The sequence below is a fragment of the Oncorhynchus nerka genome, linkage group LG2, assembly GCF_034236695.1.
Source record: "Oncorhynchus nerka isolate Pitt River linkage group LG2, Oner_Uvic_2.0, whole genome shotgun sequence".
NCBI lineage: Eukaryota > Metazoa > Chordata > Actinopteri > Salmoniformes > Salmonidae > Oncorhynchus > Oncorhynchus nerka.
In genome coordinates this window covers 22,421,041-22,446,315 of record NC_088397.1, presented here as the reverse complement: position 1 = coordinate 22,446,315, position 25,275 = coordinate 22,421,041, and the positions used below count along the sequence as shown (strand labels likewise).

The window sequence follows — 25,275 nt, the reverse complement described above, 5'->3', positions numbered from 1 at the left end:
CACTCTCTCCTGTACCTGAACAACCACTGTTAGCATCACTCTCTCCTGTACCTGAACAACCACTGTTAGCATCACTCTCTGCTGTACCTGGTCACACACATAGAACAACCACTGTTAGCACCACTCTCTCCTGTACCTGGTCACACACATAGAACACCCACTGTTAGCATCACTCTCTGCTGTACCTGGTCACACACATATAACAACCACTGTTAGCACCACTCTCTCCTGTACCTGGTCACACACAAAGAACACCCACTGTTAGCACCACTCTCTCCTGTACCTGGTCACACACACAGAACAACCACTGTTAGCACCACTCTCTCCTGTACCTGGTCACACACACAGAACAACCACTGTTAGCACCACTCTCTCCTGTACCTGGTCACACAGATAGAACACCCACTGTTAGCATCACTCTCTCCTGTACCTGAACACCCACTGTTAGCACCACTCTCTCCTGTACCTGGACACTCACACAGAACAACCACTGTTAGCACCACTCTCTCCTGTACCTGGTCACACACACAGAACAACCACTGTTAGCATCACTCTCTCCTGTACCTGGTCACACACATAGAACACCCACTGTTAGCACCACTCTGTCCTGTACCTGAACACCCACTGTTAGCATCACTCTCTCCTGTACCTGGTCACACAGACAGAACAACTACTGTTAGCATCACTCTGTCCTGTACCTGAACACCCCTACTGTTAGCATCACTCTCTCCTGTACCTGGTCACACAGACAGAACAACTACTGTTAGCATCACTCTGTCCTGTACCTGAACAACCACTGTTAGCACCACTCTCTCCTGTACCTGGTCACACACACAGAACAACCACTGTTAGCATCACACTCTCCTGTACCTGGTCACACACATAGAACACTCACTGTTAGCATCACTCTCTCCTGTACCTGGTCACACACATAGAACACCCACTGTTAGCACCACTCTCTCCTGTACCTGGTCACACACATAGAACACCCACTGTTAGCATCACTCTCTCCTGTACCTGGTCACACACATAGAACACCCACTGTTAGCATCACTCTCTCCTGTACCTGGTCACACACATAGAACACCCACTGTTAGCATCACTCTCTCCTGTACCTGGTCACACACATAGAACACCCACTGTTAGCACCACTCTCTCCTGTACCTGGTCACACACATAGAACACCCACTGTTAGCACCACTCTCTCCTGTACCTGAACACCCACTGTTAGCACCACTCATTCCTGTACATGAACAACCACTGTTACCACCACTCTCTGCAGTACCTGGACACTCACTGTTAGCACCACTCTCTCCTGTACCTGGTCACACACATAGAACACCCACTGTTAGCATCACTCTCTCATGTACCTGAACACCCACTGTTAGCATCACTCTCTGCTGTACCTGGACACACACATAGAACACCCACTGTTAGCATCACTCTCTTCTGTACCTGGTCACACACATAGAACACCCACTGTTAGCACCACTCTCTCCTGTACCTGGTCACACACATAGAACACCCACTGTTAGCATCACTCTCTCCTGTACCTGAACACCCACTGTTAGCATCACTCTCTCCTGTACCTGAACAACCACTGTTAGCATCACTCTCTCCTGTACCTGAACACCCACTGTTAGCACCACTCTCTCCTGTACCTGGTCACACACATAGAACACCCACTGTTAGCATCACTCTCTCCTGTACCTGAACACCCACTGTCAGCATCACTCTCTCCTGTACCTGAACACCCACTGTTAGCATCACTCTCTCCTGTACCTGAACAACCACTGTTAGCATCACTCTCTCCTGTACCTGGACAACCACTGTTAGCATCACTCTCTGCTGTACCTGGTCACACACATATAACAACCACTGTTAGCACCACTCTCTCCTGTACCTGGTCACACACAAAGAACACCCACTGTTAGCACCACTCTCTCCTGTACCTGGTCACACACATAGAACACCCACTGTTAGCATCACTCTCTCATGTACCTGGTCACACACATATAGAACAACTACTGTTAGCATCACTCTCTCCTGTACCTGGTCACACACATAGAACAACCACTGTTAGCATCACTCTCTCCTGTACCTGAACACCCACTGTTAGCACCACTCTCTCCTGTACCTGGTCACACACATATAGAACAACTACTGTTAGCATCACTCTCTGCTGTACCTGGACACCCACTGTTAGCACCACTCTCTCCTGTACCTGAACACCCACTGTTAGCACCACTCATTCCTGTACATGAACAACCACTGTTACCACCACTCTCTGCAGTACCTGGACACTCACTGTTAGCACCACTCTCTCCTGTACCTGGTCACACACATAGAACACCCACTGTTAGCATCACTCTCTCCTGTACCTGAACACCCACTGTTAGCATCACTCTCTGCTGTACCTGGACACACACATAGAACAACCACTGTTAGCACCACTCTCTCCTGTACCTGGTCACACACATAGAACACCCACTGTTAGCATCACTCTCTGCTGTACCTGGTCACACACATATAACAACCACTGTTAGCACCACTCTCTCCTGTACCTGGTCACACACAAAGAACACCCACTGTTAGCACCACTCTCTCCTGTACCTGAACACCCACTGTTAGCACCACTCTCTCCTGTACCTGGTCACACACATAGAACACCCACTGTTAGCATCACTCTCTCCTGTACCTGGTCACACACATAGAACACCCACTGTTAGCATCACTCTCTCCTGTACCTGGTCACACACATAGAACACCCACTGTTAGCACCACTCTCTCCTGTACCTGGTCACACACATAGAACACCCACTGTTAGCATCACTCTCTCCTGTACCTGAACACCCACTGTTAGCATCACTCTCTCCTGTACCTGAACAACCACTGTTAGCATCACTCTCTCCTGTACCTGGTCACACACATAGAACACCCACTGTTAGCACCACTCTCTCCTGTACCTGGTCACACACATAGAACACCCACTGTTAGCACCACTCTGTCCTGTACCTGAACACCCACTGTTAGCATCACTCTCTCCTGTACCTGAACACACACATAGAACACCCACTGTTAGCATCACTCTCTCCTGTACCTGGTCACACACATAGAACACCCACTGTTAGCACCACTCTCTCCTGTACCTGGTCACACACATAGAACAACCACTGTTAGCATCACTCTCTCCTGTACCTGGTCACACACATAGAACACCCACTGTTAGCACCACTCTCTCCTGTACCTGGTCACACACATAGAACAACCACTGTTAGCACCACTCTCTCCTGTACCTGGTCACACACATAGAACACCCACTGTTAGCATCACTCTCTCCTGTACCTGGTCACACACATAGAACACCCACTGTTAGCACCACTCTCTCCTGTACCTGGTCACACACATAGAACACCCACTGTTAGCACCACTCTCTCCTGTACCTGGTCACACACATAGAACAACCACTGTTAGCATCACTCTCTCCTGTACCTGGTCACACACATAGAACACCCACTGTTAGCACCACTCTCTCCTGTACCTGGTCACACACATAGAACACCCACTGTTAGCACCACTCTCTCCTGTACCTGGTCACACACATAGAACAACCACTGTTAGCACCACTCTCTCCTGTACCTGGTCACACACATAGAACACCCACTGTTAGCACCACTCTCTCCTGTACCTGGTCACACACACAGAACAACCACTGTTAGCATCACGCTCTCCTGTACCTGGTCACACACACAGAACACCCACTGTTAGCATCACTCTCTCCTGTACCTGGTCACACACATAGAACACCCACTGTTAGCATAACTCTGTCCTGTACCTGAACACCCACTGTTAGCACCACTCTCTCCTGTACCTGGTCACACAGACAGAACAACTACTGTTAGCATAACTCTGTCCTGTACCTGAACACCCACTGTTAGCACCACTCTCTCCTGTACCTGAACACCCACTGTTAGCACCACTCTCTCCTGTACCTGGACACACACACCTACATTGAGCTCTAGAAGTACTTGTTTTGACTCTGTAGTTCAGCACTTTGGATTTGAAATGACACAATGACTACTAGGTTAAAGTGCAGACTGTCAACTTTGAGGGTATTTTCATCCATATTGTGTTAACGGTTTAGAAATTACAACTATTTTTGTACATAGTCCCCCCCCCCCCCATTGTAGGGGGCCAAAAGTATTGGGACAAATTCACCTGTGTATTAAAGTAGTCAACATTTTAGCATTTGGTCCCATAACCCTAGAATGCAACGATTACATGAAGCTTGTGACTCTACAAATGTGTTTGATGCATTTGTTGTTTGTTTTGGTTGTGTTTCAGATTATTTACCATTCATTTTTATTGGGCACCAAATAAAGTAGTGTCATTTTAGAGTCACTTTTTTAGAAAATAATGTTTCTTACACTTCTACTTTAAATGTGGATGCTACCATGATTACTGATAGTCCTGAATGAATTGTGAATAATGATAAGTGAGAAAGTTAGAGGCATAAATATCATACCCCTAAAACATGCTAATCTCCCCTGTTATTGGAATGGTGAGAGATTAGCATGTTTTAGGAGGGGTATGATATTTATGCCTCTAACTTTCTCACGAGACAGAGAGCGAGACAGAGAGCGAGCGGGCGAGCCAGAGAGCGAGTGGGCGAGCGGGTGAGAGAGAGCGAGCGGGCGAGCCAGAGAGCGAGCAGGCGACCCAGAGAGCGAGCGGGTGAGCCAGAGAGCGAGCGGGTGAGCCAGAGAGCGAGCGGGTGAGCCAGAGAGCGAGCGGGCGAGAGAGAGCGAGCAGGCGAGCCAGAGAGCGAGCGGGCGACCCAGAGAGCGAGCGGGTGAAAGAGAGCGAGCAGGCGAGCCAGAGAGCGAGCGGGCGAGAGAGAGCGAGCCAGAGAGCAAGCGGGTGAGCCAGAGAGCGTGCGGGTGAGCCAGAGAGCAAGCGGGCGACCCAGAGAGCGAGCGGGTGAAAGAGAGCGAGCAGGCGAGCCAGAGAGCGAGCGGGTGAGCCAGAGAGCGAGCGGGTGAGCCAGAGAGCGAGCAGGCGAGAGAGAGCGAGCAGGCGAGAGAGAGCGAGAGTTGTGAGTGCCAGGGTGAAGGGGAACCAGATGATTGTCAGATCGCCACAGCCATGTCCTCCTCCTCAGACCGACACCCCCACCAGAACCACCCAAAGCACCATTCAACCCAGCCTGCACTGCAGTATCCATTCGCACAGTGGCTCGTTTCACCCCCATGGTCAACTACAAAGCATAGGACAGTTTGGGGTTACTATGAAATCCTACTACTGTACGACCAACTAGTTAGACTCCCCTCACAGTTTCCATAAAATAGTACTTGCTCACTCCCACCTCATGAATGTAAAATCATTGGCTTGGTGTAGGCATGGGCTACAGGGAGTTTCCACTGACTTCACAGTCCTTCTTTCACCAGTCCTTTCCTTTCCAATCCATGAAGAGGAATGAATGAGTGCACTTCCGTGAGAAGAGTAACAATCGTAAACAGAGGAATGGGTTGAAATGAGGCTCCATCCAACCAATGACAAACACTGAACAACAAAAGAAAACACAACATGTAAAGTGTTGGTCCCATATTTCATGGGCTGAAATATCCCAGAAATGTTCCATACGCACAAAAACTCTCGCTCAAATTTTGTGCACAAATTTGTTTCCATCCCTGTTAGTGAGTTTTTTTCCTTTGCCAAAATAATCCATCCACCTGACAGGTGCGGCATATCAAGAAGCTGATTAAACATTATACAGGTGCACCTTGTGCTGGGGACAATTAAAAAAAGACCAATCTATAACGTGAAGTTTTGTCACAACACAATGCCACAGATTTCTCAGGTTGAGGAGCGTGCAATTGGCATGCTGACTACAGGAATATCCACCAGAGCTGTTGCCAGAATTGAATGTCGATTTCTCTACAAACATCGTTTTAGAGAATGCATTTCAAATTGATGGCAATTTGAATGCACAAAAAATACAGTGACGAGATCCTGTGGACCACTGTGAGTCCCATTTTTTTTTTTTTAAGGTATCTGTGACCAACAGATGCACATCTGTATTCCAAGTCGTGAAATCCATAGATTAGGGCCTCATTTATTTATTTTAATTGACTGAATTCCTGAAACTGTAACTCAGTAAAAATCAATGACATTTTTGCATGTTGCGTTTCTATTTTTGTTCCGTATATAATCCAGGAGAGGCAGGGGATTGGTTCAAACAAAACTGTCACATGACCTGACTGCCAGAAGTAGACCCCCGTCTTTCCAGTAGAAACTCAGGACCCAGCCAGACCCTCATCTCCTTTAGCAAACACAAGCCTCTCCAGGGCCCAGCCAGACCCTCATCTCCTTTAGCAAACACAAGCCTCTCCAGGGCCCAGCCAGACACCATGCACTACAAAACAGTACTGGGAACAGGCCTAATTGATTACGCTAAACTGTTTATGCTCTCAGATATGTCAAAGGTTCTTTGTCCCAATACTACATCCATCTGTGAGTGAGTGAGATGAGGGGGGAGGGGGGTATGGAAGACAATAACAGCCATATCATTGAGTGAGATTAAACAACTTGAGCCGCTTGTCTTTTAAAGGAGTGGTGTTCCCCTCCAAGCCTACAGGTCCATAATACCGCTGCTTCTCTGTTCTCCCTGGTAATGAATTGATTTCTGTCACCAGCTGTCCTCACCGGGGTCGTGTCTAGCACGCATGAGACAGAAAGAAACGGCGAGGTACCATCCGAACTTGTCCAAATCAGAAATTCACTTTCTGATGCAGTGGTTTTATGAAAATTCACAACACACACATTTGGCAAAGTAACCGTTTTAGCTAGATTTACTTCAGCTAGCTGGCTAAACCCTCACTAGCCAAGGGGGCTGCTGGTAACACATATACCCTGAGGCAGGCTACCACCAGGCTACTGCCATGTCAATCCCTAAACAGAGATCTGCTATATCTGCAAACTGAAAGAGCTGGAGAAAGAAACACCAACACCTACATTCAAGGTTTGTGAAGAGCAGCCATATCTCGGTTGCCATGGAAACCCCTCTTCTCTCCCCCTGCAGTTGTTCCTCTTTCTTTCCTAGCGGATAGTAAATATAACTGTGCCTCAGGCTCTCTCTCTCTCTCCATCTCTCTCTGCTGCCATGTAGAAGGGCCCTGCTCCTCTCTTCAGTCTGATACAACACTGAGGAGGAGGATGAAGTTGTTCCTAGACAACTGTTGTGCTGCTGCCATGTTGTGATGCTACCATGTTGTTGTCATGTGGTGTCGCTACCATGCGGTGTTGTCTGTTGCTGCCACGCTATGGTGTTGTCTTTTGTCTCTCTTCATGTAGCGTCGTGGTGTCTCTTGTCGTGATGTGTGCTTTGTATTATGTTTTTAATCCCAGCCCTCGCCCCCGTAGGAGGCCTTTTTGGTAGGCCATCATTGGGAATAAGAATTTGTTCTTAAATGACTTGCCTACTTAAATAAAGGTTCAATAAAAAAATATATACATTACCAGTCAAACGTTTGGACACGCCTACTCATTTAAGGGTTTTCTTTATTTTTAATATTTTCTACATTGTAGAATAATAGTGAAGACATCAAAACTATGAAATAACACATGGAATCATGTAGTCACCAAAAAAAAGTGTTAAAATCAAAATATAATTTAGATTGTTCAAAGTAGCCACCCTTTGCCATGATGTCAGCTTTGCAAACTCTTGGCATTCTCTCAACCAGCTTCATGAGGTAGTCACCTGGAATGCATTTCATCTAACAGGTGTGCCTTGTTAAAAGTTAACCGGTGGAATTTCTTTCCTTTTCCAACAGTCTTGAAGGATTTCCCACATAAGCTGCTCAGCTTGTTGGCTGCTTTTCCTTCACTCTGCAGCCCTACTCATCTCAAACCATCTCAACTGGGTTGAGGTCGGGTGGTTGTGGAGGCCAGGTCATCTGATGCAGCACTCATCACTCTCCTTCTTGTTCAAATAGCCCTTATACAGCCTGGAGGTGTGTTTTGGGTCATTGTCCTGTTGAAAAACAAATGATAGTCCCACTAAACGCAAACCAGATGGGATGGCAGATCGCTGCAGAATGCTGTGGTTGCCATGCTGGTTAAGTGTGCCTTGAATTGTAAACAAGTCACAGACCGTGTCAACAGCAGAGCACCCCCACACCATCACACCTCCTCCTTCATGGTGGGAACAACACATGCGGAGATCATCCGTTCACCTACTCTGCGTCTCACAAAGACAGTTTGGACTCATCAGACCAAAGGACAGATTTCCACTGGTGTTATGTCCATTGCTCGTGTTTCTTAGCCCATTCAAGTCTCTTCTACTTATTGGTGTCCTTTAGTAGTGGTTTCTTTGCAGCAATTTGACCATGAAGGACTGATTCATGCAGTCTCCTCTGAACAGTTGATGTTGAGATGTGTCTGTTACTTGAACTCTGTGAAGCATTTATTTGGGCTGCAATCTGAGGTGCAGTTAATGAACTTAGCCACTCCTGCAGAGGTAAATTTGGGTTTTCCTTTCCTGTGAAGGTCCTCATGAGAGCCAGTTTCATCATAGAGCTTGATGGTTTTTGTGACTGCACTTAAAGAAACTTTCGAAGTTCTTGAAATGTTCCTGATTGAACATGTCTTAAAGTAATGATGGACTGTCGTTTCTCTTTGCTTTTTTAGAGCTGTTCTTGCCATAATATGGAACTTGGTCTTTTACCAAATAGGGATATCTTCTGTATACCACCCCTCCCTTGTCACAACGCAACTGATTGGCTCAAATGCATTAAGGAAAGAAATTCCACAAACAAACTTTTAACAAGGCACACTTGCTAATTGCATTCCAGGTGATTACCTCATGAAGCAGGTTGAGAGAATGCCAAGAGTGTGCAAAGCTGTCAAGGCAAAGGGTGGCTACTTTGAACAATAGATTTTTTGGTTAATATGATTTCATATGTGTTATTTCAGAGTTTTGATGTCTTCACTATTATTCTACAATGTAGAAAATAGTAAAAAATAAAGAAAACCCCTGGAATGAATAGGTGTGTCCAAATTTATGACTGGTCCCGTATAATATATAAAAGACGCTGCTGATGTAAGGTCAGTTTTGTATTTCCTCTTCACAGTATTGGGATGCAGCCCAAAGAGAGAAGAGGATGTAACAGTATTGGGACATTGCCCAAGGAGAGAAGAGGCTGTGTTACAGTACTGGAACACGGCCCGTGTCCTCAGTGAAAGATCAGTCTGAGGTCTGATTTATTTCTCGTGACCCTGTCATAAGATCTCTCCCTCCATCTCGCTTCCTCTCCTCTAGAGCACACTACCAGCCTCTGTCACCCTCCTCTCCACCAGCCCACCCCCACCTTCCCTTCTCTTCACCCAGCCTCACCCTTACTCCATCTCTCCTCTAGAGCACACTACCAGCCTCTGTCTCCCTCCTCTCCCCCAGCCCACCCCCTTCTCTTCACCCAGCCTCACCCTTACTCCATCTCTCCTCTAGAGCACACTACCAGCCTGTCTCCCTCCTCCCCTTCCTCTCTTCCCTTCGCCTCTCCCATCCCTCACTCTCTCATCCACCTCCCCCTTCGCCTCTCCCATCCCTCACTCTCTCATCCACCTCCCCTTCCTCTCTTCCCTTCGCCTCTCCCATCCCTCACTCTCACATCCACCTCCCCTTCCTCTCTTTCCTTCGCCTCTCCCATCCCTCACTCTCTCATCCACCTCCCCCTTCCTCTCTTCCATCCCTCACTCTCTCATCCACCTCCCCTTCCTCTCTTCCCTTCGCCTCTCCCATCCCTCACTCTCTCATCCACCTCCCCCTTCCTCTCTTCCCTTCGCCTCTCCCATCCCTCACTCTCTCATCCACCTCCCCCTTCCTCTCTTCCCTTCGCCTCTCCCGTCCCTCACTCTCTCATCCACCTCCCCCTTCCTCTCTTCCCTTCACCTCTCCCATCCCTCACTCTCTCATCCACCTCCCCCTTCCTCTCTTCCCTTTGCCTCTCCCATCCCTCACTCTCTCATCCACCTCCCCCTTCCTCTCTTCCCTTCGCCTCTCCCATCCCTCACTCTCTCATCCACCTCCCTGTCAAGCATTTGGGATATTCAGAACTAGAATCTGTCCATTCTTTTTTGGTGGCAACCTAGAAAAACAGAGGTCACCTTTTAATAGACCACACTACTGGGTTTGATAACGCTTTCCTTCCCAGTCGGCAGAGAGAGAGAGAGCGCGAGAGAGAGACAGAGAGAGACAGAGAGAGACAGAGAGAGAGCGAGAGCGAACTAGAGCAACGCTTACATATACACTCACACACCTTTTACTAGCTGACACTACTTGGGTCTTTCCAGGCAGCAGCGCGAGAAAGACAGCAGCGCTTAGAAAAACGCCCACGAGGCTACAGCGCAGGGTGAGAAACACAGCCCACACACACACACACACGTCTGGTAAAAAGAGGGGTGTATGTGGTATCAGATATGATGGTGGCAAGAGAGCAGAGTAATAGAGGAACCTTGCGCAAATACCTCAGCAAACAGAAACACACACACAGCACTGATTTTTAGCGGACACTAAATACTACATTGGAAAAATGTGGTAAATGCACACAAATGTTGAATGTGTTTGTTTAACATACAATTCTTCAGGGAAACAGAAAGAACGTGGTCAGCAAAAAAAAATCTGGAGGTTGTGTTGAACTTGAGTAGTGTGTATGTGTGTACACACAAGTCAAAAGTTTGGATACACCTACGCATTCAAGAGTTTTTCTTTATTTTAATTATTTTCTACGTTGTAGAATAATTGTGAAGAAATCAAAACTATGATATAACACATAAGGAATCATGTAATAACCAAAAGTTGTTCAAATCAAAATATATTTTATATTTGAGATTCTTCAAAGTAGCCACCATTTGCCTTGATGACAGCTTTGCATACTCTTGCCATTCTCTCAACCAATTTCACAAGGTAATCATCTGGAATGCATTTCAACGGGTGTCTTGTTAAAAGTTCATTTGTGGAATTTCTTTCCTTCTTAATGCGTTTGAGACAATTAGTTGTGTTGTGACAAGATAGGGTGCTGGTAGGGTGCAGTCGCAAAAACCCATCAAGTGCTATGATGAAACTGGCTCTCATGAGGACCACCACGGGAAAGGAAGACCCAGAGTTAACTCTGCTGCAGAGGATAAGTTCATTAGAGTTAGCTGCACCTCAGATTGCATCCCAAATAAATGCTTCACAGAGTTCAAGTAACAGACACATCTCAACCTCAACTGTTCAGAAGAGACTGGGTGAATCAGGCCTTCATGGTCAAATTACTGCAAATAAACCACTACTAAAGGACACCAATAAGAAGAGACTTGCTTGGGCCAAGAAACAAGAGCAATGGACATTAGACCGGTGGAAATCTGTCCTTTGGTCTGATCAGTACAAATGGGAGATTTTTGGTTCCATCCGCCGTGTCTTTGTGAGACGCAGAGTAGGTGAACGGATGATCTCCGCATGTGAGGTTCCCACAGTGAAGCATTGAGGTGGTGGTGTGGGGGTGCTTTGCTGGTGACACTGTGTTTTATTTAAAAAATCAAGGCACACAGCATTCTGCAGCGATACGCCATCCCTTCTGGTTTGCGATTAGTGGGACTATCATTTGTTTTTCGACAGGACAATGGCTCAACACAACAATAGGCTGTGTAAGAACTATTTGACCAAGAAGGAGAGTGATGGAGTGCTGCATCAGATGACCTGGTATCCACAACCATGTGACCTCAACCCAGTTGAGATGGTTTGGGATGAGTTGGACCACAGAGTGAAGGAAAAGCAGCCAACAAGAGCTCAGCATGTGTGGGAACTCCTTCAAGACTGTTGGAAAAGCATTCCAGGTGAAGTTGGTTGAGAGAATGCCATGTGTGTGCAAAGCTGTAATCAAGGCTTAGGGTGGCTACTTTCTAGAATCTAAAATATATTTTGATTTGTTTAAAACTTTTGGTTAATACATGATTCCATATGTGTTATTTCATAGTTTTGATGTCTTCATTATTATTCTACAACGTAGAAAATAGTAAAAATAAAGAAAAACCCTTGAATGAGTAGGTGTGTCCAAACCTTTGACTGGTACTGTACATAGTAGATTTCCGATTTAGAAACAAATAAAAAAACACTGAACCCCAACAAACCAGACCAAAGTCGGCACATGCAGACACAACCTGTAATATCTCAGAATGGATTTCCTCTGCTGACAGTTCAGTGCAATTTAAATACTTTTCTAATAAGTTCAATCATTTTTAAAATTCTGTTTCTATGTCTGGATTCCGTTTTTATAGGGCCCTACCTAGTGATTTGTGTGTGTGTGTGTGTGTATATATACATAAGTGTGTATGCAAATCCAGAGGTAGACATTTGCATTGTGGTAAAGCAGACTGCTGATAACAGGTTAGGTGAGGTTAACCAGTGGTGAGCTGTGGTTGATTATCTGTGTAGTTCATTTCTGGACTTCCCCACTGTGGGATGGGAACGTGATCATAGACTGTGTCGATGCTGCCCAAGCTTCGTCTGCAATGCCTCGCACCGAACAGAAAACACAACTACTACTTAGCGTCTGGGTATTTTCCAGTTTGTTTTTCCCCATGATGGTTTTGTTGTACCCTGAACCTGTTGTGGAAACGTAGATGTGTGTGTCCTACTTTAGAAAGGAGAAGAAATAAAGGACTATTCAGCTAATCATAGTTAACACGGAGACATCTGGAGCAAAGAGACAGGAGCCTGCTGGGCGACTCAACGTATCCGTATCTCTCTGGCAGCATTTAGGAGACAAACACACAGCCAAGGCAGCCCTAAGGAATACAACACACACCAGCTGCCTACTAACTGTGGTTATAGAGATCCTGTGGTCAGCCCCAGGCCAGTCAATGTTACCTACGCTGTGAAGCCCCACTTCCCTTAGTTGGCCTACCTAAAAAAAAAACACACACACACACCCCTTATCCCCAAGCTTAGGGTAAGAAGGAGGAACAAACATATGTACCAGTGTATCAGTTCCATTCTGACATCCCCAGCGGGAAGGGAGGGGGTATAAAGAGACAGAAAAAAAGAGTGAATGGGGGGGGTTGCAGAGAAATAGGGATACAGAAAGGGGGGTCTGGGGGGTCTGACCACTGGGGTATAAGAACTGGATACTGCGTCCAAGATGACCACTCTGTTGTTTTCAAGGTAATCTAATCACGTTCGCCAATTCATGGACCGTCTATATCAGGGTTGCACCCGGTTTATACAGACCAGCATCACATGTGCACTACCACTCAGTGCACACAGGGAGCAGCAGGGGCAGCCACAACAACATCATCACCTTATCCAATAATATGGCAGACATTGGATGAATTTAAAAATGTTAATATATTTGGCTGTGAGTGACAAATTAAGTTAGGTTTATTTAGTTTTAATTTTCGGCGTCTGCTACAATTATTTGACTAATTATTTGACTAAAGGGTCTTATTAGCAGGCCTGGAATTTCTTAGGGGCAAGGCCATTTGGCCTTCAAGAGGAGCCCAATGTGCCAGGGCACCAAGGCCATCTGCCAGGGCACCAAGGCCATTAACCAAAATAGTCCATTTAAATCAATTTGAAAACTTGAAACACATGTTTTTCGTAACATAATGTATGTAATACAGAAATAATTAGCCTACATGTCGAAGTGCAGGTGATAGCCTACGCGTATTGGCAAGAGCATATCATGTCCAGGCCGATGCTGACATGAGGGAGGCGCCTGAAAATGTAGCCAAACTTTAAATGAGACTTTTAATTACATAGATATAGGCTAAACGCCAGTCATGTTTGATATGTATAAAGTAGGATCATTACTACGATCTAAAGGCTTGATTCTGTCCACATACTCGTTCGTTCCGATAGGAAAGAAAGGCCAGTGTCTGCTGTGCACTTCAGCATCACCCACCTTGCAATCTGAATGGAGGCAGTCAACATTTTGAAACCACTTAACCATAAACACAATAGGTTCAAACCTGGAAGTTGATCATTTTATGAGGCATGTCTTACCATGTTCTGACCATGGGAATGCTAAGGGGATTCTTTTATAAACACTTCCTCATATGCCATTGAAACCAGTGTCTCGTGTTCTCAACGGTTGTTGTCCAGCAGCCAAAGACACAATTCCAGTCATTAACAACCCGTGCATCTTTATGTCTTCCCTCTTTCTAACTCCCCAATCACACCGACAGCATCATTGCATTCTGGTACACCAGCAGTACATTCATTTCCAATGGAACGCTGCGTTTGCCTTGCAGCATTACGTTGCAGAGGCAGTTGCAGTGCATTCTGGTACACCAGCAGTACATTCATTTCCAATGGAACGCTGCGTTTGCCTTGCAGCATTACGTTGCAGAGGCAGTTGCAGTGCATTCTGGTACACCAGCAGTACATTCATTTCCAATGGAACGCTGCGTTTGCCTTGCAGCATTACGTTGCAGAGGCAGTTGCAGTGCGTTCTGTTTGGTTCATAGGTTGGATTTATCCAACGTAGGCATCAAACTGTATGCGTTAACTGCCTGACAGAAATGGTAGCAGAAGGTGAATGTTGAACTTTTGTTGCACACATTGATGATGCGTACCATTTTGAACAATGACAATTTAGGTGTAATGGAGGTATACATTTCTGAAGGGTATTTGTATCTCTGTCATATCGCATGTGTGGTGCACTTTTGCTGATAAATGCATTTTGGAACTTTCATACTTATAGCCTACTGCCGTGTGCGCATAGCTGTGCTTTATAAATGTGAAGAAATAGCCTAATAGTTTATCAACATTTTCAGCTTAACTTTCTGATCTATTGCATCAGCCTCATTGCTTTAAAAAAAATATTAAAAAACGTATGTAAAGTGGTTCCGTCGCATCCCACAACTGTCCCAGAGTGTTTGTGACATTTATTTAATGCACAATAGAATGTCTCACCTTTTGTACTATGGAGCATAGTAGATTGACATAGGCTAGTGCTGTTCATTAGGCATACTCATCTTGTTGATGCGCCTCGGAATCATTTAACTAAAATTGGTTAGTTTTTTTATTCCGCTTTTATGTCTGGATTCCGTTTTTATAGGGCCCTAACTAGTGATTTATGTGTGTGTGTGTGTATGCAAATCCAGAGGTAGACATTTGCATTGTGGTAAAGCAGACTGCTGATAACAGGTTATATGCACATCGGAATTCGGATAAGAATGGCCCGTGGTTGCATCCCTGATGAGTCTGTCTTCACTTGTTGCCTCCCTTTGGAGCTGCGATGCCAGTGAGAAGGACCCAATCACGTGACAGGCATTGGTTAATAAGAATGTAATTGTCTGAGAAAGACATGTGAGCGAGAGGTGCTTCGGAGCATGGTGATTGGCAGCTGGGAGAAGGGAAGAATAATTATTGTATTAGGCGCAAGTGCACGATGGCCACTTTGGGTGCAAGGCATAATTTTTTTTCCGGGGGCAATAAGGCCATGGCCGTCGATGCCGCCGGGAAATTGGAGCTGCTTATTAGGAATTTTCTAATCTGATTTCTCTATGTGGCAATTATCTTTCTGGGCTGGGTGTCAGTTAATCTGCAGTACCGAAGCAAAACTGTAGGAGCAGTCAAAACCGTGCTTCTAGAACGGAACCTTGGCCTCTTGGGACTGACAAGGGGGTTGTAAATGTGACCACTTTCACCTCTACCCTCACAAGGCTCAAAACGGCAACAAAAAAAACAAACACTTGCATTTGCAACCATTTGACTTGGCAGTAAGACAGAATTTTTTTATTGGTCGCTAGGATGCAAGTGAAAAAAGAAAATATAGCTGGTCACGTTAGTCTTTGGTTCACAATTAGCTTTTCAAAACAGCAATGGGTAAGTAAACCAGGTATCCAAAAATGTTGGTCCGAAGTCTTGGTTGAATCTTTGCGATGCGCAATTCAGTCATCATGCACTTTTTGAATTAACTTTGTTGTAATTTTTACCCCCTTTTTATCCCCAATTTTTGTGATTATGATTTTGTCTCATTGCTGAAACTCCCCAACCGGCTCGAGAGTGAGAGGCGAAGGTCGAGTCATGCCTCTTCCAAAACAAGACACACCAAACTGCGCTTCTTAACACCTGTTCGCTTAACCCTGAAGCCAGCAGCAATGTGTCGGAGGAAACACCGTTCAACTGACAACCGAAGTCAGCCTGCAGGCGCCCGGCCCACCAAAAGGAGTCGCTAGAGCTCGATGAGCCAAGTAAAGCCCCCCCCCCCCCGCCCAAACCCTCCACTAACCCGGACGGTGCTGGGAAATTATGCACCGCCCTATGGAACTCCCAGTCACGGCCGTTTGGGATTGAACCCCAGGCTGTAGTGACTTCGCAACACTGCGCTGCAGTGCCACTTGGGAGGCTGAATGAACATCTCTAAAGGCATTCCCCAAAGAACCTTCCCAATTAAATGACTGCAAAGTAGGCCTACCTGGCAGAATGATTTCATGATGATTTGTATCAATCGCAGGACATTTGTTTAGCAAACTGCCATCAGATGTAGCCTACAGTAAAAACACAACTAGCCAACCAATGGTCTCTTGCTAGTTTACACAAATTAAAGGGCAACTACACCCTCCAACGTTGCTTTTGTTCTCCTGATGTGGTTTAAGCATTGTCGTGGACTTAAATACAGAAATGGAATGTTCTTTTCTATAAAAAGGTAATTTTGAGAGTGAAAACCTGAAAAAAAATCTAGGATAACTCAGAAGCCTGGAAAAATAAAACTGAATTTACCAAAATATAAAAACTGATTTTATAGAACCCTACAAAGTGACTTTAAATCTTTAACACCCTTTTGAGATCAAATAAAATCTTTGCACAATTTTTTTCCCTCCAAAAAATCAATATAAATGATAATGTCAAGTTAAAAGGTCATTATAGACTATAGGCTACTTGCTCAGCCCGCAAGCGAAAGATAACATTTAAATGATGTGTGCATCATCCGCTTTCCCTGGTCAGTATTATTTTAATTTGGGCCAGTAGCTTCCAGTTGGCACTGGCCCACCTGAATGTCAAGCTCTGCAAGGGCATGTGAATATAAAAGACAGCTAGTCATTATTAGGTTCTGTATGGAATGCAGGCACAATACGAGACACAGGTCAGGTCATTATCGCTGAGCAGTGGTGAAAACCCAGGTGCTGGTGCCATCAACTGAAAACGTTGGGAGCACCAGCGCCACCAGAATAAAAGTTAGTCTGGAACTCTGCCTCATAACCCCCCTACATCTCCAGAGAGGAACGCCTGACCCCGTTTGGGCTGTGTGTGCGTGGTGTTCCATGAGGATTGGCGGCTGTGGGACACACACTCGATTAAAATGCTCTTCATTAACAAGGCGAGCACCTGGGAAAGTATTTATAGGCTGGCTTCTGTGTGTGTGGGTGTGGGTGTGTGTGTGTCGGACTGTGAACCAGCCAGTCAGTCAGTCACAGTGGGTCAGAATCATAGAAAAAGTTTGGTGAACCTGAACACCATGTTGATGGCCTAGGAGGTTAAAAAAAATGGAATATAGAATGCCATTTTTTTAGAATAGTATTTATGTAATGCAAGTCAGATAATTATCCCTAAACCTGACCCTTGGCATGGAGGGATTTAACACACACACACACAAGGCTGTCAAATCTAGCTCAAGAAGCATGACAACATTCCCTTATATGACCAAAATAATGAGAGAACACCTGAGTCTTCTCTCCTGCAGGCTATTTCTGCTCTGACCGTCACCAGGGTTTAAAACTAAACCCATCAACCTGCCCCTGGCTAGTGAGTGACCACCCAAAACGAACTTCATCTGAGCTAGTTTCTCCTCCATTCGGAGAGTCTGAGCCCTGCTAGCCCGACATGAAAACCCCTCCCATTTGGAGCGAAGCAGCAGGGCAAGAAAGTGACTGAGTAGGCAGCAGTTCACTTAGCCAACAGCCCAGGTCACCCAGGTCACAGATACACAGCTCCAAGTCATGCTGCAGCAGTCCCCAGCCCAGCCAACACAGCCCCAATTCAGGCAACAGCTGCCCCCAGCCCAGCCAGCCAGGCCCAAGTCAAGCTACAGCAGCCCCCAACCCAGCCAGCTAGTCCCTAGTCAAGCTACAGCAGCCCCCATCCCAGCCAGCCAGCACAACCCCAAGCCCGGCAATAGCAGCCCAAGCCAGACAGCCAAGTTAAGCTACAGCAGCCCCCAGCCCAGCCAGCCAGTCCCTATTCAAGCTACAGCAGCCCCCAGCCCAGTCAGCCAGTCCCTAGTCAAGCTACAGCAGCCCCCAGCCCAGCCAGCCAGTCCCTAGTCAAGCTACAGCAGCCCCCAGCCCAGCCAGCCAGTCCCTAGTCAAGCTACAGCAGCCCCCAGCCCAGCCAGCCAGTCCCTAGTCAAGCTACAGCAGCCCCCAGCCCAGCCAGCCAGCCCCTAGTCAAGCTACAGCAGCCCCCAGCCCAGCCAGCCAGTCCCTAGTCAAGCTACAGCAGCCCCCAGCCCAGCCAGCCAGTCCCTAGTCAAGCTACAGCAGCCCCCAGCCCAGCCAGCCAGTCCCTAGTCAAGCTACAGCAGCCCCCAGCCCAGCCAGCCAGTCCCTAGTCAAGCTACAGCAGCCCCCAGCCCAGCCAGCCAGTCCCTAGTCAAGCTACAGCAGCCCCCAGCTCAGCCAGCCAGTCCCTTGTCAAGCTACAGCAGCCCCCAGCCCAGCCAGCCAGTCCCTAGTCAAGCTACAGCAGCCCCCAGCCCAGCCAGCCAGTCCCTAGTCAAGCTACAGCAGCCCCCAGCCCAGTCAGCCAGTCCCTAGTCAAGCTACAGCAGCCCCCAGCCCAGCCAGCCAGTCCCTAGTGAAGCTACAGCAGCCCCCAGCCCAGCCAGCCTAGAGCCCTCTCTGTGTTTTGACCAAGTAGAGGAAAACGCCACCAGAGCTGTGGAGCATGGCTGGTCCCATGGCCTGATATGGCCCTCAGCAGCACATGTTACAGGGGAGATGGGGGGAGGTAGAGTGAGTGAGGTCTCCATGGCCTGTCCCATCTTCGGGGATCAAAATTCAACTTTGGTCATACAAGCACTTCAACCAACCGAGCCATAGGAAACCACAGTATTTGCATGTACAATCAACTCCTGATAAATGCAACAGCTCTGTGGTACTTGTAACATCATGCATTGAACAGGAGAGTGTAGAACTATGGAACATTTAAAAACAAGGTAATTGACCCGGAAAACCACGCATAGCCCTGGTGTGACTAATAGGAGTCAGTGACATATCAGTCTAAGCTTTATCCATGTTTAACAAAGCCTATTATAGACCTGGACTAATCCTTCTTTACACCTCCTTATCCCTGCTCAGACACAAATACACAGCCTAAACTCACTTAGAATAGTCTGTTTACTGCACGACTGGTCACACAGAGGCACAGGCACACACTGCCTCTCACAGAAGTCCCACTGACTGACTAAAATCTGATACAGGAAGTAGACTTCTCCACTGATCAGGGCTAGCTGATCCTGCAGAACTAGTCCTGGTTTTAGTTCCAGCCCTGGTGCTAGACTCACACAGCATTGCAACACAAGAGTAGGAATAGTCAGTAGGTATAAACAGAGATATATTGATGATGAAGTGAACAGTCCCAACCCACACATCCATCATCTCTGTGCTCCACTCTGAAGCAGTAGAATTGAGAAATGGAAGTGGGGAACAGTAATCCAACTGAGCCTACTGCATACAGATAGTGTGTGTGTGTGTAAAGAAATATATAAAATGCAACATTGCAAGAATTTCAAAGATTTTACTGAGTTACTGTTCAAAGGAAATCAAATCAATGGAATTCAATTAATGAGGCCCTAATCTATGGAATTCACATGACTGTGAATACAGATATGCATATGTTGGTCACAGATACTTTTTTTTTTAAAGTAGGGGGGGGGGGGGTCAGAAAACCAGTCAGTATCTGGTTTCAGCACCATTTGCCTCATGCAGCGTGACATCTCCTTCACACAGAGTTGATCAGGCTGTTGATTGTGGCCTCTTCAATGGCTATGTGAAATTGTTGGACATTGGCAGGAACTGGAACACGCTGTCGTACACGCCGATCCAGAGCATACCAAACATGCTCAATGGGTGACATGTCTGGTGAGTACGCAGGCCATGGAAGAACTGGGACATTTTCAGCTTCCAGGAATTGTGCATAGATCCTTGCAACATGGGGACGTGCATTATCATGCTGAAACATGAAGTGATGGCGGCGGATGAATGGGTCTCAGGATCTCGTCATGGTATCTCTGTGCAATCAAATTGCCATCGCTTAAATGCAATTGTGTTCGTTGTCCACAGCTTATGCCTGCCTATTCCATAACCCCACTGCTACCATGGAGCACTCTGATCACAACGTTGACATCAGAAAACCGCTCTCCCCACTACACCATATACCACTGTCTGCCATCTGCCCGGTACAGTTGAAACCAGGATTCATCCATGAAGAGCACACTTCTCCAGCATATCAGTGGGCATCAAAGGTAAGCATTTGCCCACTGAAGTAAGTTACGATGCCGAACCGCAGTTAGGTCAAGACCCTGGTGAGGATGTCGAGAACCCAGATGAGCTTCCCTGAGATGGTTTTTGACAGTCTGTGCAGAAATTCTTTGGTTGTGCAAACCCAGTTTCATCAGCTGTCCAGGTGGCTGAAGAAGCCAGATGAGGAGGTCCTCGGCTGGCATGGTTACACATGGTCTGTAGTTGTGAGGCCGGTTGGATGTAATGCCAAATTCTCCAAAACGACATTGAAGGCGGCTTATGGTATAGAAATTAACATTAAATTCTCTAGCAATAGCTCTGGTGGACATTCCTTCAGTCAGCATGCCAACTTCACACTCCCTCAAAACTTGAGACATCTGTGGCATTGTGTGAGAAAACTGCACATCTTAGTGGCCTTTTATTGCCCCCAGCACAAGGTGCACCTGTGTAATGATCCTGCTGTTTAATTTGCTTCTTGATATGCCACACCTATCAGGTGGATGGATTATCTTGGCAAAAGGTAGAAATAGTCACTAACAGAGATACAATCAAATTTGTGCACAGAATGAGAGAAATAAGCTTTTTGTGCGTATGAAACATTTCGGGGATCTTTTATTTCAGCTCATGAAACATGGGACCAACACTTTACATGTTGTGTTAATATTTTTTGTTCTGTGTGAAAGATATAATTTTTTTCTTCGTGACCTCGGTCTAATATGCTCCCCACAGGTTCAAGTCAAGAATACAATACAGTAGGATAGAGTGTGATAAAATTTGTAAAAATGACTAAATAGCCTACAATAGAATAGTGTGTCTCTGTGTGGTTTGGCCTACTTCTCAGAACTGAGCCAGGGTCCACAGGGAAACGACTGGAGAGAGGGGCAATCACACGTGTCAGACAACCTGGGATATGTTTTGTAAGTGTGAAACGGGAGCAAACGTTTCTGAAACAGAGCTAGTCTACTACCCAAAATGAACTTGTCCAATAGAAACACAATGCTATTTTTTATGTCTAAAAGACTGGTAGACACTGGCAATCTAAGGCCAGTTATTTTTCTCCTGTGGCTAAGGTTACAATTTAGGAATGCCAAACTGATCCTAGAGACCAGTGTCTTAGGACAACTTCTACTGCCAGGAGCGTCTCCTTCGTGGTGGTCTGTAAAAGCAGACACACATATACACACACACACAAGTATCTACATGCTTATGCTTCTGACTGATGTTGAGAAGCTGCACCCAATGTTTCATATATACATTTAATTCAGAGAGCACACCAGAACTCTTTCCTAGGCAGGGTAGCCTAGTGGTTAGAGCGTTGGACTAGTAACCGAAAGGTTGCAAGTTCATATCCCCGAGCTGACAAGGTACAAATCTGTCATTCTGCCCCTGAACAGGCAGTTAACCTGCACTGTTCCTAGGCTGTTGTTGAAAATAAAAATGGTGTTCTTAACTGACTTGCCTAGTTAAATAAAGGTAAAATAAATAGAGCCTAGGCCAAGCTATAGGATGTGCAAGACATCCTTTTCAGCTCACCTGTATTCTTTATTTAGCAGTGCAACTGTTACAATCCATCACCTTCCAATGGATCATTTATTGGGGCTGGGGTTAACATAAAAACAGCAGGGAGGGACCTGTTTTCTGCAATACAGTACCATTAACATGACCATATATGCTTAAATTCTTTTCACCATCAGATTCATTCTGAAATGGACCTCTCCAGTCCTTGAAGTAATAGTATTAGTGGTAGTAGAACTTGGATTCAGTACTAGTCAGCAGATATAACAATATGGCGACACTAACGTTACTCATCTAATAATACATAGTTAGCATAACCACTTGATTTGATTATGGACCATTCCCCCGTTCTAAGAATTAAATTGAAGCCTAGCACTTAGCTAACTAACCGTTCATAGACTAATTGACTAGTTAAACCAGGGGTGAGTCGATGGTAAGCAAGATACAGTTAGTTAGCAAGCAAGCAAGCAATGACAGAAAATAGCTAGATGCCAACGTTAAGTAGCTAGTTGGTTAGCAAGCACTTAGTAGCACCAACAGCTAAAGTGCCAAGATGTTGGCCAAGTGGCTTGGTGATTTAGCTAGCAACAGAAGGTAGCTAGCTACCTACCCATCTGACTAGCTAACAAACTCGTTTGCTAACCAAACACATATCTAGCAAGCTAACGTGAACTAACTAATACATATTGACTGGTTAGCTAACATTAGACATCTAGCTAGTTCACTTGGGGGGAAATGGAGGCCTGAAGCTAGCTAGCTAACCTATCTAGTTAACTAAATTGATATTTCACAAAACGGCAACTAGCTACCTATGGTTCAAAGAAACACCAAAATATGGATGACAGTTTGCGTTACCGAGAAGGAGCAATTTCAGTTCTCTCCTCGAGTCCCGCTTGTCTCGCCGGAGTTGTTTGTCTATCTCCGCATTGATTCGTTTCGATTCCTTCGCCTCTTCGCTCAGGCAGCAAGCCATCATCGACTCCAAAGTCATCCCTCCTGGTTTTGGCAGCCCGCGGGTTAGAATGGACTAGCTGGTTGGGTTAACTTTAGTTAGGTATCTAATATCCCGATCCTCGCTTCTAATGTCTGGCGAGGAGGTGGACTGAGGGGTCTTGGATGGGGGAGGGGAGCTAGGGGCCTCGCTGTCAAGTTGTCCCCAACCGAGAACTGTCCGACTTCACCCGTGTACAGATCTCAGCAAATCACGGGAGGATCGGCGAAGAGGGGGCAGTGTCGGTGCGAGGGGGTGTGTTGAGGGCCTCTCCGTTGATGCGCGCTTCAAGCCTTGTTTAGATTTCTCACGTTAGCTAGCTAGTTGGACAACTAGCTAGCTAGCTAACTATCCCTATTACCCGCCTTGATTGCGATACCCCCTGTTCACTGACTTGGGTTCGTGCGTCCCCTGGTCCTTGGCCTGACACAACGAACGGGGCTAACTGCACTGTCGCGACATCCAACAAGCTAGTTAGCTAACGTAGCCAACTGTCCGCCTTCTCAGCGCCGTCCGCCCCCTAGCTAGAGCCAAGCCACAATTGTCAATAAAATGCACACAAAGGCAATGCATCCATATGGCCAGTCTTGCAATGGCACAGTCACCACTTCCCAGCAAATGCTCGTCCTCCTTTTTCTATCCAACTAAACGCTAGCTAGTTTCCAGCGTTATGTCTCGATAGCTGAACGGCTTCGTGATGTGTCAGAGATGTGATGCTGGCAAACTGAGCAATGACCATTCCCCAGTCAGATTTGGCTGACTAGCTAGCAGTGCAGCATTCGATTGAATCTCGCATCATTTTTGGCGCAGTTATCGCGCTATCTGACGTTAGCTTGCTAATACATTTCCCATGAAAACACAGCCGCTAGTTAAATAAACAGAAAACAAAATGCGTATTGATGGCCTCGCTAGCAACTAGCAGTTCCATTTATTAGCTGATCGTTGGGTTTCTGTTGAAAACCGTAGGCATGGCACACTCTAGTTGGATGCCAGGAGGGTACTAAGGCAACCAAAGTGAGTGACAGTGAGTTTGCACGTTACATGAGCAGGAAAAGGGGCGGGACGTCTTTTAATTCTGGATGTGGATTCTGAGAACCACTCAAATTAGGTCGATGCATTCAACGAACGGCATACATAAATTGCAGCTAGAAAGCAACGACAAATAATTCCGATTTTTGCCATATTGCTTTATGAGTTCATAATGGATCTATTTAGGGAGATTACCGGTATTGTTTTTTCAATGGCACAGGGATCAGCGGATTAATATCGCAGTTTCCACCCACTCATGATCTGCGGGTTTGCACTGCAAATGCACGCCATTAGATGATGGAGTTTATGACCGTTAGGGTACTCGGGGGGTAACTAGCCCCCCTCAGAACAATGTCTTAATTGCTGATTCAAAAAAGCAACATTCGCACGACATTGCATGTCACCATTATTATCCGTACTATGAGGAGATTTTTAATTCACCTGCACATACATTTTCTCTGTTGTTCCTTTTCCATACAATCCATTATGTACAATTACGCTACATATTAATTGAATAATACAATATTTTAAATCACAACAGTTTTTAAAATGACATTCAGGATAAAAAGGTTTTCAATAGTTTTTCATTCAGAATTTGTTATTTATTGGAATATAATATTGGAATGGAATATAAGTAATAACATTGGAATATAACATTCAATAACAATAACTCATAACTTAACTAATTCATTCAGTGTAACATTGATGTGGCAATTCTCTTATGCTCTGCTATTGCACAATTCTAATTTGTACATAGGTCACAAATAAAGCTATCCCCAGTAAAAGTGGAACACTACTCATAAGCCTACCTGTAACTAAAAACAGTGCGAGAGATGCCAATTGAAATGATCTCTCTTAAAAACGTAGCTAGCTATATGGCTATATCAAATCAAATCATATTTCTCACATGTCCTGAATACAACAGGTATACAACCTTACCGTGCAATGCTTACTTAAATCCTTTAATCTTCTTAGGGCTAGGCCCTTTTTTCTCAATTTCCGCCTGACATGTGATGTGCCCAAAGTAAACTGCCTGTTGCTCAGGCCCTAAAGCCAGGATATGCATATAATTGGTACCATTGGAAAGAAAACACTTTGAAGTTATTTGAAGACATTTTTAAAATAATGTAGGAGAATATAATACAATAGATATGGTAGGAGAAAATCCAAAGAAAAGCCAATCACATTTTTTTTTGAGAGCATACTGAATCCTAGCTCCCAGGATGCAATTCCTA

At 45.8% G+C, this 25,275-nt stretch overlaps 1 protein-coding gene across 3 annotated transcripts in view; it reads right to left on the bottom strand.

Annotated features, from left to right (window-relative positions):
* Positions 1–23,994, bottom strand: part of LOC115120284 (guanine nucleotide-binding protein subunit alpha-11-like) — a 70,041-nt gene extending 46,047 nt beyond the window's left edge. For all 3 annotated transcript variants that reach the window (XM_065024629.1, XM_065024633.1, XM_065024631.1), the window contains exon 1: positions 22,876–23,994. In XM_065024629.1, the coding sequence (XP_064880701.1) occupies positions 22,876–23,011 (136 nt within the window). In that variant the 5' untranslated portion in view covers positions 23,012–23,994. The remainder of the gene's footprint in view (positions 1–22,875) is intronic.
* Between the last annotated feature and the right edge of the window lie 1,281 nt (positions 23,995–25,275).